At 42.3% G+C, this 14,375-nt stretch overlaps 1 protein-coding gene across 1 annotated transcript in view; it reads right to left on the reverse strand.

Moving 5' to 3' along the window:
• Positions 1-4,404: 4,404 nt before the first annotated feature.
• The window catches only part of rcor2 (REST corepressor 2), a 43,804-nt gene continuing 33,833 nt past the window's right edge, over positions 4,405-14,375 (reverse strand). The window contains exons 10-13 of the mRNA XM_051932411.1: positions 13,960-14,037; positions 13,013-13,070; positions 8,777-9,012; positions 4,405-7,818 (exon numbers count right to left, since the gene is read on the reverse strand). Coding sequence (XP_051788371.1) covers positions 7,480-7,818; positions 8,777-9,012; positions 13,013-13,070; positions 13,960-14,037 — 711 coding nt within the window. The 3' untranslated portion in view covers positions 4,405-7,479. The remainder of the gene's footprint in view (positions 7,819-8,776; positions 9,013-13,012; positions 13,071-13,959; positions 14,038-14,375) is intronic.

Genomic DNA, 14,375 nt, shown 5'->3' on the forward strand with positions numbered 1-14,375 from the left:
TGACGTTGCACCACGTGCCCCTTAGAAATTGTGCCATCCACAGTTTTTCCGCTTCTTGGTGTCTTTGTAACTAAATGTCTTGCCGGTTTGAACTCTCCCACGATTGCAACTGTCTCATTCCCACAATTTAGTAGCCTCGGGCTTTAATTTACCATCAAGTTTCTAGAGCGTGGTAGTGCCATGTTCAAATGTACGATTATAATGTTCACGGGAGTTCATGGCTTCTTGTTTCAGGTACCGTGTTTACTAGCGTTGGTCAATGAAAGGAAGCTTCATTTTCACAATTCCCGGCTTTGCAGTCCCAACTTCTCGTCTCATTCCTGTTGTTCACTTTGTCACTGCCATTTTCTTCCAGTCGTCTGCGTTCTTTCTCCGTGTGCTACTTACTGCTTTGGTTATCAAGTGATTTCTGCCAGTCTTGCTCAAATATGCCCAGTTGCTTGTCAGAACACTCTGAATGACTTTTGTGACCAGCTGTACAGATAATAAGATCAGGCCTGCTCTGTTAGTGTTTGTCAGCTCCCAGTAGATGAAACCAACAGGTGCCAGGGCTACAACCCTCGCGGCTTTAATTGAGCTTTTATGAAAGGCAGATGCGTGGCACTTGAACGCTGCCAACTCTCACTAGAGCTTGAAAGAAGTCATTAGACAAAGAAAACGCAGAGGGGACGAGGGCGGTTGGGGGGGGGGAGAAAGCGTGGTGTCTGACTGCCCACCTTTCTGCCCGAATCCATTAACGTACTCATTCTGGGGGAGACATGAAGGCAAACGCCTGCACGGCGCCTAATTAACTTCCTCACTCCCACAATACGCATTCATGCAGGAAAATCTAAAAGGCTCTTCATGGGAGAGGAAAAATAAAATGGAGCAGCTTCCCCACACCACTCATTTTTAATTGCTTTCTATTCCAAATGTCTTGAGAGCGATGAAGAAAAGGTGGCAGGAATTCACAGACTGGAGTGTTGGACCTCCCTGCTGTTCAGGCAGCTTTCTAGTGACACAAAGGGGGAGGGACTTTAGAAACGAGGGGTCTTAGCAGTCCCACAGATATCAGGTGATCCTCAGTGCAGGTTGTCGTCTTGGGCCATTTTTGCGTGTCTGGGTTTTGCCCGAGTGACGTTTAGTATTTATCGGCCAGACCCTGATTCGAGCCCTGCACTCCACATTGGGCCATGTAAGCTGTCAGTTTACTACATAACAAACCTCGACAAGTTGTCCACTGGCTGTACCGGCTTCTGCCTGCCGCATATTAAACATCCAATCCCAGCCTGCATGTCACAGCAGCCGCCGCGATTCTCGCTTCCTTGTAATTCACTCTTGAAGTCTGCGGCTCGTTGGGGGCAGCGAGGCTGCCAGGCTCATTTGTCTGGCCAGTGACAGGCTGTCTGCAAATGGTGGTGGCACGTTCACTTGCTTTTTTGTATTCCCGTTCTCATGGATTAACCCTTTTACCATCTGAAGCGCTCGTTCTGACATCACGCTGGCTGCTCCGACTGGCTTTGTATCAGATGGCTGTCACAGCAGCTCCCTTTGTTCGAGCCTTGTTCTCAAGTCAATGATGAAATGCATTTGTACAGCAGATGTTTCTGTCACGATTTGCTCCAACTGCTCTCAGCTTTTGAGTACACCATTACGAGAATCTCATGTTTCTGTTTGTTGCACTGACTCGGAGTGAGGGCCTGGACGAATGCACTGCTGTTCTCGGGGGCCTCCATTTCAAACAGGGGACTGGTGGGATAATAAAGGTTGACAGTCGTGGGGATATCGCTGTGCTTAAGGCCACTGGGTGGGTATTAGACAGCTAAGGTTAACCAAATAAAACTGAAGGCCGTCTTAACGCAGGCCTGATGGCGCCACCTTGGTGGTGGGCGATCAATGGTAGAACTGGACATGCCATAGAACATGTTGGCAGTATGAATTCAATTTAATTTATGTAGCAAACATTTTTATGCAAAATGGCTTGTATAAAATATTTGTAGCAGAGAAGTTTCATCCATTATAGTCTGTACACCCCAACCGACAGACTACATCAACCTGCACTCCACACCCTGACGTTACACGCAGTACTGATACTACAGTGTTACGGTAAACACTTTTGATTAGATGTGTAAACATCTGGGGCCTCGTTTCTAAAGTTTGCATATGCACAAGAGGAGGGTTGATACTTTCCATGGAACCGTCTGGATTTCTACATGAAAACTTGACACAAAACCTTCTGTATATTTACAGCGATTCTGACTCGTGTGTACGCAGCATTTCAGACAAACCAGGAAATGACGACACCTTTGATCAAGCAGTCAAACCAGCAAAATGTCTCACATATAATCTCTCTATTATATAAAAAAAAAAATCCTGGGACGAGACGCGACTTTTTCAGAGAGATACTATCACGTCCCGCGAGATGAGACTTTGTACCAAGAGATTTAACCAGGCTCGGGGCCGGAAATAAAAGACAAAGAGTAGATGACAAAGTAGAACATCGTAACGAATTCAAAAACGTTGGCGCGATACACATGCACAGCAGGTTAGAGATAATGGAAGTACAGAAATTTGAAAGTCTCAAAAAAATAATAGTAAAGATCGCATTAGCGCAAACAAACGGAAATTATTACTCAGTGAAGTAACGGAACAGTGAAAAGAGATTGGATTTAAACTTTAAGTCAGAGACTTGTAGATCGTCTAATTCTATGTTATTTGGAAAAATTTGGCCATTGTGTGCACCATTATATTGTTACAGAAGGAGTACAATCAACATTAAATTTGATTGCCTTAAATTTGTAAACAATAGGAAATCAGTTTCAATATATTGGATAAATCCCACGTCATTGATGTAAATCTGAAGAAATGGAGATCACACAGAAAGAGTAGCACTGCTTTGATGCTGGGTGCTGCCGGTTTGCAAAACCAAGCAAAAACTTGCGTATGCAAGGAAGGAGGAGGAGGAGGACACGCCGATACGGCACATTGCTGCACTCACCACATCATGAACCAAGTCAGGATCCCAGATTGGGACTAGTGTAGCCATATAACGGGTGACACCTCAGCGCCATTTTTATGGCGACTGGAGTGCCAGTTCTGCCGCCAACCCCCAGGTTTTTCCCTGCAGGTTGGAGGGCCGACATGCAGGGCTGGATGCGGATTACCGTCATACTCAGGACGGAGCAATTGCAGGTTAAGGGCCTTGCTCAAGTGCCCAGTGCAGTAGAGTCACTTTTGGCATTTACCGTGAAAATGCGCGTGACTTTACGGCAAGTTTAGTTTTTATACATCTCAAAGTGTGTGTGGAAATACACGCGGCCCCGGGTTGTCATGTTTCATTCAATATTAAAGGTTTCAAAAGAATACATTGACTGCCAACACACCTTTTATAACCCACGTCACGGGCTGTAGCAGTATTCCCATCACATTTGGCCCCATTCCTGTGTGCCACTTTTGGACTTGGCAGAACTGAAGTTGAATTCCTTTATTTTAACTGAAAAATTGAGCACCAAATTCCATCAACAGGGGAGTGGATGCCTGCAGCCAACCCCTTTTTGCATTTCCTTTCTGTTACAATGTCTTTTTTTAACAAGCATTTTAAAAAATCATTTTGTCCCACCTACAAGAAATCCCCCACACTCAAGAAGAAATTGAAGTGGACCCACAGTGAGTGCCGCTAAAGACAAGAGGCAGAGCTCTGCTGGGACGTGTCCTCCTTTGGTTTTCAGTCCCTGATTTGGTCTTTTTTCAAAGTGAGAAAGGGAGAGTGGCCACTTGTGGTCGATGTCACGATTAAAAGAGCTTTGTGTAAAGGAGTTTGTTTTAAATAACATCAGAGTTGTTGTACGCACAAGAACAACATGAAGGGCCTAATGTCAGAGTCAGTGTGTTCGGACAGACACTGAAATGAATGAACACCAGAAGGACACAGTAACCTCATCACCTGTAAAATGTGCGGTAGACGAAGGTGCTACTAAGATAACACAACTGTTTTAACCGAGACCACCACAATCACATTCAAAATCCGACTGTACCGCTTACATTAAAAACATCACATTTACTGATCGGCAGGTTAGGTGGATTGGAGATTCCAAATTGTCCCCAGCGTGTGCCCTGCGGTGGGCTGGCACCCTGCCCGGGTTTGGTTCCTGCCTTGTGCCCTGTGTTGGCTGGGATTGGCTCCAGCAGACCCCCATGACCCTGTAGTTAGGATATAGCGAGTTGGACAATGGATGGATGTTTTTTCTTTATTACGTGGTTCATTGTTTTTGCCTTTGCAGTTAAATATCCTGTGGAACCTGAAAACAGAAGCCGGCTGACAGATCTGTAAACGCCGTCACTTTCCCTCACGTGGACTTATTTTTATCTTTGCAGTTGACGATTCCCTGATCTGTCAAGGTTAGACAGAATTAGCACACAAGAGTCTTGTGTAGTAAAATACTTTTATTGAAAATTTCTAAGAAACATCGTCAGAAACTAGGATCTTCAACACACTACAAAACCATTAAGGAAATAAAAAAAATACATTTTCCTTTAAAATTCACTATTTAGGGGGAAAATCTAAACGAAACACACACGCGTACGTACAGTAATAACTTAAAAAAAAGTGTTTTCTCCACTAATGCTATTATAAAATTGAAAAAATAATTCAACATATGTTTAGGCTGCAGTTAAACAAAGGCAACAATGGAATAAAACTTTTCAAGCAATACACCGGCCTGGAGTCGTTTTACTTTCCTATTCTTCTACAAGACAACAAATTAGAATGTTAAGGACTCGTTTGCTTCTTTCTTCGTCATCGCTCGTCACTTTTACCTTTTTGTTCACATCTGGAAGCCGAGATGGAGTCCATGACTGATAGCACCAATTTGTTAAAGACAATAAATAGTGAGCTAATGACATCTAAAACGTCAAGTTGTAAATTTATAATCAGCAGGAGCCCCGTCATGTTGGTTGCTTACTCTTCGCCACTGGCTACTGGTTAGCTTAACAAACTCTCTAATCAGAACCACCGGTGCCAAGCGGGAAGACGGACAACAGGAGTCAAGATGGAGCACATGGCGTTCTTTCTTGCATTTACCCCGAGTCTGTATCACATGTGAATAAATCTCTTGTTAAATTAACTTCCAGTTTCTCACTTGGGGGAATGTTCTTATGTGCTACATCTCATCGAAACGAGTGGCTCCAAGTGCTTAACGGCATTATCAAAAACGTGTTTGCTCCAAAGAAAAGGTGCAAAACTTTGTTATCACCATTCGTCCCAAAAGGACAAAGCTTGCGGCCGATCATCCGAGAGTTCAAAATGAAAAACAGCCCAACTGTGGGTTATCACCACTAAAAAGAATCGCTAATCCAAGTGTCCTGCTCGTTACGTCTCTGCGGTCACACAACGTCCTTTCTATCTGTAATATTTATTAATGTACGTCATGTCCTATCGTTTTGGGCAGGCTCTGTTTAAAGAAGATGCATCTTTGCCGCAGTCTGACTAACTAAGGCTTCTCCATCAGTCAAAATGAAGCAGGCAGTCTGTTCCAACAATCAAGATAAAGCAATAGGCAGGACTATTAGAAGGTTCAGAAGAACACGAACACACAATTAGGGACCGACATTTCAAAATGGCCACCTAATTTGGCCTCCATGTATAAGTAACCCGATATGGAAAGACAAGTGTCAGTGCTTCACACGTTGAAATGCACATGTGCTGGTGGTGGTGCTCAATCTACACGTACTCCGGTCAGCCAGCAAAATTGATCTGTAATGGCTGCTTAAAAGAAAAGGAAATAAAAAGAAAAGCAGCCATACTGTTAACCTTCAGGCTACAGTCGAGTCGGCCGAGCGCAGCCTTCGTGTCTGGACTAGACGTATTTGATTAGTGTTTTTTTGGCAGAGGGAAGATGTGGTGCTAGTTCAAAGAAACGAGGCAGACAGAATGATGGCACACAATTAGACCGCCTTCTGCCTTCAAGCAATCCTGCCAAGCTGCGCCAACCAAGTGGCACGACAACTCTTTGTAAAGGCGAGTGCTCGGCCATTTAACACGAGGATCTCATCCAAAGCAAAATCCGTGTCTTTATCCCAGGAAGGTCGTCAAATTAATAAAAAGTTGCACATCCTTTTCATTTTGAGGCACTGCAAAGACGGTAAAATATCGAAAGATTACTTGGCTCCTTTTTTAAGTCGGTTTAAGAAATGAAAGCCCAGCTTAACCTACAAAAGAAACTCGAGCCGTGGCAGCAGTCGCTAGTGCTACTGTCAATCACTCGGTTCAGCGTTTGTTTTTTTTCGCTCTGACAAATGACATTCAGGACCCTGCAGGTCACATCCACCCCCTCAACTTTTTCAGCGTTTATTTTAATTGGCAAATTCGCTGTCACTTTGCTTTAAACGGCCTCGGCTGATGTTGTGCCCCAGCGTCCTGGAGTGAACTAGAAAAGAAAAAAAAAAAAAAAGCGGCCACATCACTGAGACTCCATATAATGCGGAGTGACCACAATGTGACATTGTTGGGAACGAGGGAGGAATCGTGTGAGCTTTTCTGCACCACAGCCTGCGACATTTCAGTCAAAGTCAGTCGCGTCAAAACCAAAAAGCCGAGGTGGGCCTTACTGAACTGAATAAGCAGGAAGCCAACTGAGCGGCCGAGCTCTCGCTTACGAGGGGCCCCATTCACGTTTGGTACGTTGGTCTTCTTTATGCCAGTGTTTGACAATCTGAGGTGTGTTATAACGTCTCGGCTTTCCTTTTTGTTTTTTCGCCTGGATGTTCTTTCATGCAGACTGGGGGTCACATTTGGGCCACAACACGTTGGGTTTCTGCTGGGCACCATACTACTGCCAGTATGAATTTGAAAACTATTTGATAATCCTGCCTTATTCCAGGTCCTCGTTTTTGGACTGTGCTCTTCTTTGTTCACATCTAGCTAGAATTTCAGTGGATCTACAGAAACTGGAGCTTCGTCCCTATTTGTGTTGTCAATGCAACAAACCCTGAGATGGCAGCGTGCTTCATGCACTGACTTGCTACACTGCCAGCATATGCACTCTCGTTGCCAGGACAGACATGCTCTGCATCTTCGGGCAGGGTTGGTGTAGGGCATGTTGCTACGGAGACGGTGTGTGTCCCCCAAGGCCACTCCCACAAGCTTGCTAACATTTCCCCATAAAATGTTCCTTGGTTGCTATGGTGCTTCCAGTAGCTTGTTGCTAAGGAGTCCCCATACGACTTGCTTGCCATAAAATTAAAAAGTCAGTGCAGGTTCAGTGTTGTCAGTGAAGGAAAAAGGCTTGAGGCCTTCCACTCACAGCTGTACATGAAAGAGGAGTTCAGCACTCGAAAATGCCCAGAAAAAAAAAATAAGAAACAGCTACGTTACTGCAACAGGAGCAACGGCACACCTGCTGCTGGAATCAACTTTAAAAGCAAGAGAGTCTTGCCTGCATTATTCTGTAGCCTTGGGTCACTGCAGTGCAGCCCAGCCTCTCTCTTCTCACAATCTCATCATCAGTGTGTGCTGTGACTGGGGGGATCCACCTGTAAGCCAATGAGTGAGGGTGGGAGATGAGTAACACTGTTGGACGAGGAAGAGCGAGCCGGTCCCTGCTGTCGAGCAGCTGCCACTGCAGGTCGGATTAAAGGCGGAGGGGGCTGATTCAGAGCTGTCCTGGCCTGCAGAAACTTTCCTTGCTGAAGAGGAGGTGGCTGGCGGAGAAGTGTGGGAGCAGAAGGCAAGCTGGGGCGCAATAAAGGGGGGGGCTGGGACAGGGTGGGTGGTGCACCAGCCCCTGTACTGGCTGGAGAAGTGTTGTTGGAAGATGGGGTGGACACCCCAGTAATCTGTACCTAGAGAGAAAAATCAAGAAAAAGAGGACATTAAAATGAATAGAATTTAAATCTGAATCTACCATAAAAAGGTCATTTTTTATTTATTTTTTTTTTTTTTACATAAAACAGAGTTCCTATTTAAGAAAACCACATTCACTATGAGCAGACCCCCATGACCCTGTGTTAGGATATAGCGGGTTGGATAATGACGGACTGACATACACGCACTATGAACTTGATCGAAAGGAGCAGATAATAATCCGTGTCATTTTTTTTGCCTTCAGGCTGCTGTAGGTTTGTTTCAAAGATGAGAATTAACGGTTTTAAATGTTTCTAAACCACAGCCACCGAGTGCACTCACATACAAAACACTCGTCTACATACGGAATGGGGAGTTAGGAGTGTAGGCTTACAGTAAAGACAGAATGCACAAGATTTGAGGATCATTACAACATTATTTTTTCTTGTTTATAAGATCATTATTAGCATACGTTGTGCTTGAACACTCTTTGGCCTTCTGTGAGGAAAATGAAAAGTGCCATTGCAAAATAGTCAAAATGTGCAGCTTGATGTGTGTGTGTGTGTGTATATAATAATATATTTATACAAAACCCTTGCGATGTTGAACTCCTTCCTCTCTCATCAGTGCCAACGTAAAATGCTGTAGGTTACCTAATGAGAACGCTCACTATCTAGACAACATGTAGCTCATCCTTGCACATCAGATGATTAACACTTTCTAGCTCTTAGCCATTTGCACTTCTGACAGCTGAAAACCGTGCTCTGTTTGGATGAGAAGAGTTGAAAAGGGACGACTACAATTTATCCTCTTTCCATATCAATTTAACATCCAAGCAAAAGGAGATGCCATACCAGGTGGCCTTACCCCTGCTGCTTCATTACAAAAATTGGAGGAAAGATTGAGCAAAGTATATTCAACTTTCAAATCTATCAGTCCAAAAGTAAACACACAAACCTCATCTTCTTCTTCACTGCTGGCCAACGAACCAGCTCCTGAGCTCTTGTTGTCATCCAGGGAGGATAAATTTGCAGTATTACCCTGAATTTCCTGCTCTGCCTGCCACTCACGCAGCACTTCCTCCAGATTGAAGCGCCGTCTGTAGCTGACGAAGAACGATTTAACTTGTGCCACTGTCTTGTTACCAATCACCTCCGCAATTGCTGCAAAATCTTTCCCATACTTTCGAATTGCTAGAAAGAAAGCAAAGAGTGTGATTCATGGCATTTAAAAGTACATTTACTTGTTCATTAGCAGTGAAAAGAAAACATTTTAATGTTAACAATCCCACCTGTCAATAAGCTTTCTTTAGATTGCACATTTGTTTTCAATAAACCTTCTGTACTTCACTTCTGCAGTCAGAGGCAACAGACTATATGTACAGTACACACACACAAACACACAGTATATGTATAGGATGTTCGCCCCAAGGGAAAAAACTGCAGTGCAACAGTAGCCTGCACATATTAGCAGTAGTCAAATAAAATCTACACAGAATATAGTCAACTCTAAACAAAAAAAAATTGCTGTAAAATAATTTATTATGGGCCATATGAGAGGCTGGGCATTAAGCTAAAAGGCACACCACACTGAAAACTGCCAAAAACACAGAAAACAAGTTAGTGTGTTAAGGGGAGCTTTTGTCAGATGTGTCTGAAAAAAGTCAGTGTTTAGGCCTCTGCTCATTTTAATTAATTTTTATCAAGATCATTTATATAACTAACAACCTGGTTAAGTTAACTAGGCAGAACAGCAGAGACCCAAGAGTCACAACAATTATTACAGATAGATCTAGATCAGTGTTCCCAGCCTCGGTCCTGGGGACCCACTGTGGCTGCAGGTTTTTTTGTTCCAACCAGATTCCTAATCAGTGACAACACCTGATAACACTGAGCTCATTTAATTAGCTGGTATTTTTCTTTTATTCTACATTCAGAAAAGCATAGCAGCATGAGTTTTACATTTATAAGACATTTAGAAATATTTCTGCTTTTGCTATAGATTTAAATGTTTAACTCTCTTTTGATTTCATTATACTGTGGAACCTCGGTTTGCGAGTAACTTGGTTTACGAGTGTTTTGCAAGACGAGCTAAAATTTTTAATAAATTTTGACTTGATAAACGAGCGATGTCTTGCAATATGAGTAGTATAAATAGATTTCCTCTTGGGATTAATAAAGTATCTATCTAGTAAGTATACACTTTGTCTGCTGAGTAGGGAATTCATTCCCAGGCTCCCAATTACCAGGAGCCCAGGATTCCCGGACATTTTTCATTCCCGCATTCCTGGGAATGAAACTGCTGTAATTCCTGGGAAAACGGTAATGGCCAAGCTCGCATATATAGCTTGTAAAAGTGTAAAAATCGATCAAGAAATAACAGAGTTATAGTTGAAAATAATTAAGGTGGCGCCATTGCTGCAGCTTGCACTGCATCAGACAACAGCTTTGAACAGCAACTTGAAATTGCAATGCGTCAGTCTGTTGCATACGCATTATCTGTGCTAAGAAACTTGCCATCACAGAATGGGCAGAGCGTGCTTTCTCAGCGGCTGGCGTACTTCTGCACGAAGGTGCGCTCTTGCTTGGACGACTGCACGCTGGGCACGTTAATAATAATAATAATAATAATTCATTACATTTATATAACACTTTTCTCAGTACTCAAAGCACTATCCACACAGGGTGGAACCGGGAAGCGAACCCACAATCTTCCACAGTCTCCTTACTGCAAAGCAGCAGCACTACCACTGCGCCACCTGTGAGGACGTTGTGTTTTCTACGCTCTTATTACCGCAACTAAAGATACATGTACTTATATGACAGCATGAACTGCTTGTAGATAAGGTTAGTCTTTTATTTGTGTCAACATATTGCAGTAGTTTTATTAAAAATAAGTGTCGGTCATTCTAAAACCGTTCACATGTGAGATGCCCGTGCACTGTGTCATCCCCGGGAGCCCGGGATTCCCAGGAATGAAATGCGACATTCATATAGTCAACATCCATACGAGCGTATACTGTTTACTACAGCATTGTGACTGTGTGTGTGTGTGTGCTGTGACGTCCCCGAAAACGAAACGAAAACGGGCAAATGGGGCTATGCATACAAATGTCCATCCATCCATTATCCAACCCGCTATATCCTAAATACAGGAGCCAATCCCTGCCAACACAGGGCACAAGGCAGGAAACAAACCCCGGGCAAGGTGCCAGCCCACCACAGGGCGCACACACCCACACACACCAGGGACAATTTAGAATCGCCAATGCACCTAACCTGCATGTCTTTGAACTGTGGGAGGAAACCGGAGTACCCGGAGGAAACCCAGACAGACACGGGGAGAACATTCAAACTCCACGCAGGGAAGCGAACCCGGGTCTCCTACCTGGCACCTTTCACTGCGCCACCATGCCGCCCGCATACAAACTTAAAAGGTTTAAATAAAACATAAATATATACCTTTATTTTTACTTCCTTAACTTGTGGAGGGTGTATCCTGTAGCAAAGCCCTAAGTTTTGTCATGAAAGCCCCTTTCAGTCAATAAGCCTTAAAAACAGGTGTAAAGCTAAACTTGCAGCACCGCTATTCAATTACACTTGCCTAACGCCTCTCCTAAGGGGAGATACTGTGGGATCTGGGCATCCGTCAAAACACCAATCACAGGCCCGATTAGAAAGCGGGAAGCTGTGATTTGTCGTCTCCCTCCCATGTAACAATCACAGCCCGTGTTACAACGCACTATGTATGTATGTGTATATATGTATATGTATATGTATATATGTATATGTATGTGTGTATATCAATACACAGGATTGAAAGATATAATAACTTTTTAATAGACAGACTTTAGAGACATTTACTGTACATGTTACTACTCGTTCTTTAGTTCACGCCCATTCTCCTACTTGCATCGGCATTCACAGGCATTACTAATCATTCTGTAAGTATCCCTTAATAGACCTTACTAATCAACTATCATTACAAAATCCAACGTGGTTTGTGCCCTTCAGAATGAAAACAGTTTGCATTTACTTTTTTAATAAAAGGCGAGCTTTTAAGCCTGAGAAATCACGCCGTAAATGCACACGCTTAATTGCACATGTGTTGATATGTATGCTTACACAGTATTAAACCCACCAAGACATGGAATCGTTTAAATCAAGGCGCTGCGCTACCTTCTTCCACATCGGCCCCAAGGCGTTTCACGTGATTACGTAGGAGGCGTGATGACGCGACTCCGCCCCCATTCATTACAGTATATGGACAAAAAAGAGGTTCCAGTTATGACCATTACGCGTAGAATTTCGAAATGAAACCTGCCTAACTTTTGTAAGTAAGCTGTAAGGAATGAGCCTGCCAAATTTCAGCCTTCCACCTACACGGGAAGTTGGACAATTAGTGATGAGTGAGTCAGTCAGTCAGTCAGTGAGGGCTTTGCCTTTTATTAGTATAGCTATACATATATATACATATACATATATATACATATACATATATATATATATATATATATATATATATATATATATATATATATATATATACATATATACTGTGGGATATAGACGGCCTGTCACCCTGGCCAACACCCCCAGGCTGCCAGATGGAGCTGTCCCTGCTGCATGGAAGTGCCCCGAATACCAGCAGGGAATCATGGACAATGGAGTTTTCCTTTACAGCCCTGCTGGATATCACAGGGGCCAACAGATGACGCTGCACATATACATATATATTATATATATATATATATATATATATATACATACATATATATACATACATATACATACATATACATACATACATATACATTCACATATATATACATATACATACATATACATATATATACATATACACATACAGTATGTATATATTATATATATTTTACCAAACTTAGTTTTCTAATTTCTATATTGTTCCCAAAACACATAACTTGGGAAATAACACATCACTTAATTGGCCCTGGAGTCCAATTAAAAACAGAAGCTGGTTGGAACAAAAACCTGCAGCCACAATGGGTCCCCAGGACCGAGGTTGGGAAACACTGATCTAGACAGAATTCAGAGTTCGTTTCAGTCACTATTTTAAAAAAGTTAGATTGAATAGGAATTGACAAAGTAAGACAGGTGAAATGGCACATTCTTGTCTAAACTCTTCTTATGTTCTTATATTGAGCTCTTCACATACCCTGCACTGCTAGAAGTTGTTCATCTGTGGTCCACCGAGAGTTCAACTTGGGGTTTCCCTGCAGAGGGCAAAAAGACAAAATAGACAACATATAAGCACATGTTCAAAAAAAAACAAAAAAAAAAAATCTGTATTACACACAACCTAAATGCTTAACATACTGGCTTAAGAAGGTAATTATCACTTTCAAAGTCAGTCAAATGGACATTGCACATTTCATATTGAAAGCAGACTTCTATCCATCACACCTGCAACCTTCATTAAAAGCTACTTGTGATTCAGTCCAAACAGGACTTTCAGATGGAAACAATCACCAAACACAATGATGTCACCAGCACATTATCTTCAAGCTGCCATCTGCTGTTATGTGGATGAGATACTGTATTGTTAGCCAGCGTACTTATTCAGATAGAACAGTTTTGTTGGTATTGTGAAAATAAATGACTCACAACTGCCACCAACATATTTGGCTCGCTCACGTAACTGAAGAAAAATGTAATAGACATCAAATGCCTCTACATGCTATTATTTCATATTAATGCAAAACATTTCTTTCTTTGTCCTCTTGTCTACAATAACTTTAGCATGGTTTGTGAATTATTGTTCAACTATTTCAACTCTGTTGTATAAGATGGATTGAGGGTGACAGGCAGTGACGTGCCCTCACTCACACACACACACACGCACACTGACTTTTTCAATACAGCCACAAAATGGAAAATGACTGACCCTGCTAAAAAAAAAAATATGAATCCATTTCCAGTAGCATATAAAGAATGAGAGGAAGCAGACCTGAGTATTAAACACTCTTCCCACAAAAAGAAAAAAAACTGAAGCCAAAATGAAATAGGATCGGTTTTAATGTTTTGCACACACTTTCACAAGTGACTTCTCAAGATAAGCAGCAAGCCATGGAGTATTCAGCTAAGCCATTGTGCATGCCTCACCTCCAAGGGCCGCAGCTTCTCTATTCCTTGTTCCAAGTTGAGTTTCAGGCTACTGTTGATCTGTTTGATGTGCTGCACCTTCCACAGAAAAAAACAGAAATGTTTTAAAGCTGGACAGTTGCCTTACTAACCAGCTGTCAAAATGAATGACAAATCTTTTATCATTTTAGCAAGCAGACCTTTATTTTAAAATCTACATAAAATTTAATCACAAATCAGTACTTAAATATTGTGTGTTCAAACTATATGAGAAAATTGTGCATACGGATTCAGAAACCATTTTATCAAAGCCAATGACATGAGATTACACAGGTTCCTTCATAACATCCAAAACATGATCTCCTTAGGTTAACTGGAAATACAAACACTCTTGATTTTTTTAGTTTACTGCAATTGAACCTCATGATTTCGGGAAA

Source organism: Erpetoichthys calabaricus, chromosome 1 (genome assembly GCF_900747795.2).
Source record: "Erpetoichthys calabaricus chromosome 1, fErpCal1.3, whole genome shotgun sequence".
NCBI lineage: Eukaryota > Metazoa > Chordata > Cladistia > Polypteriformes > Polypteridae > Erpetoichthys > Erpetoichthys calabaricus.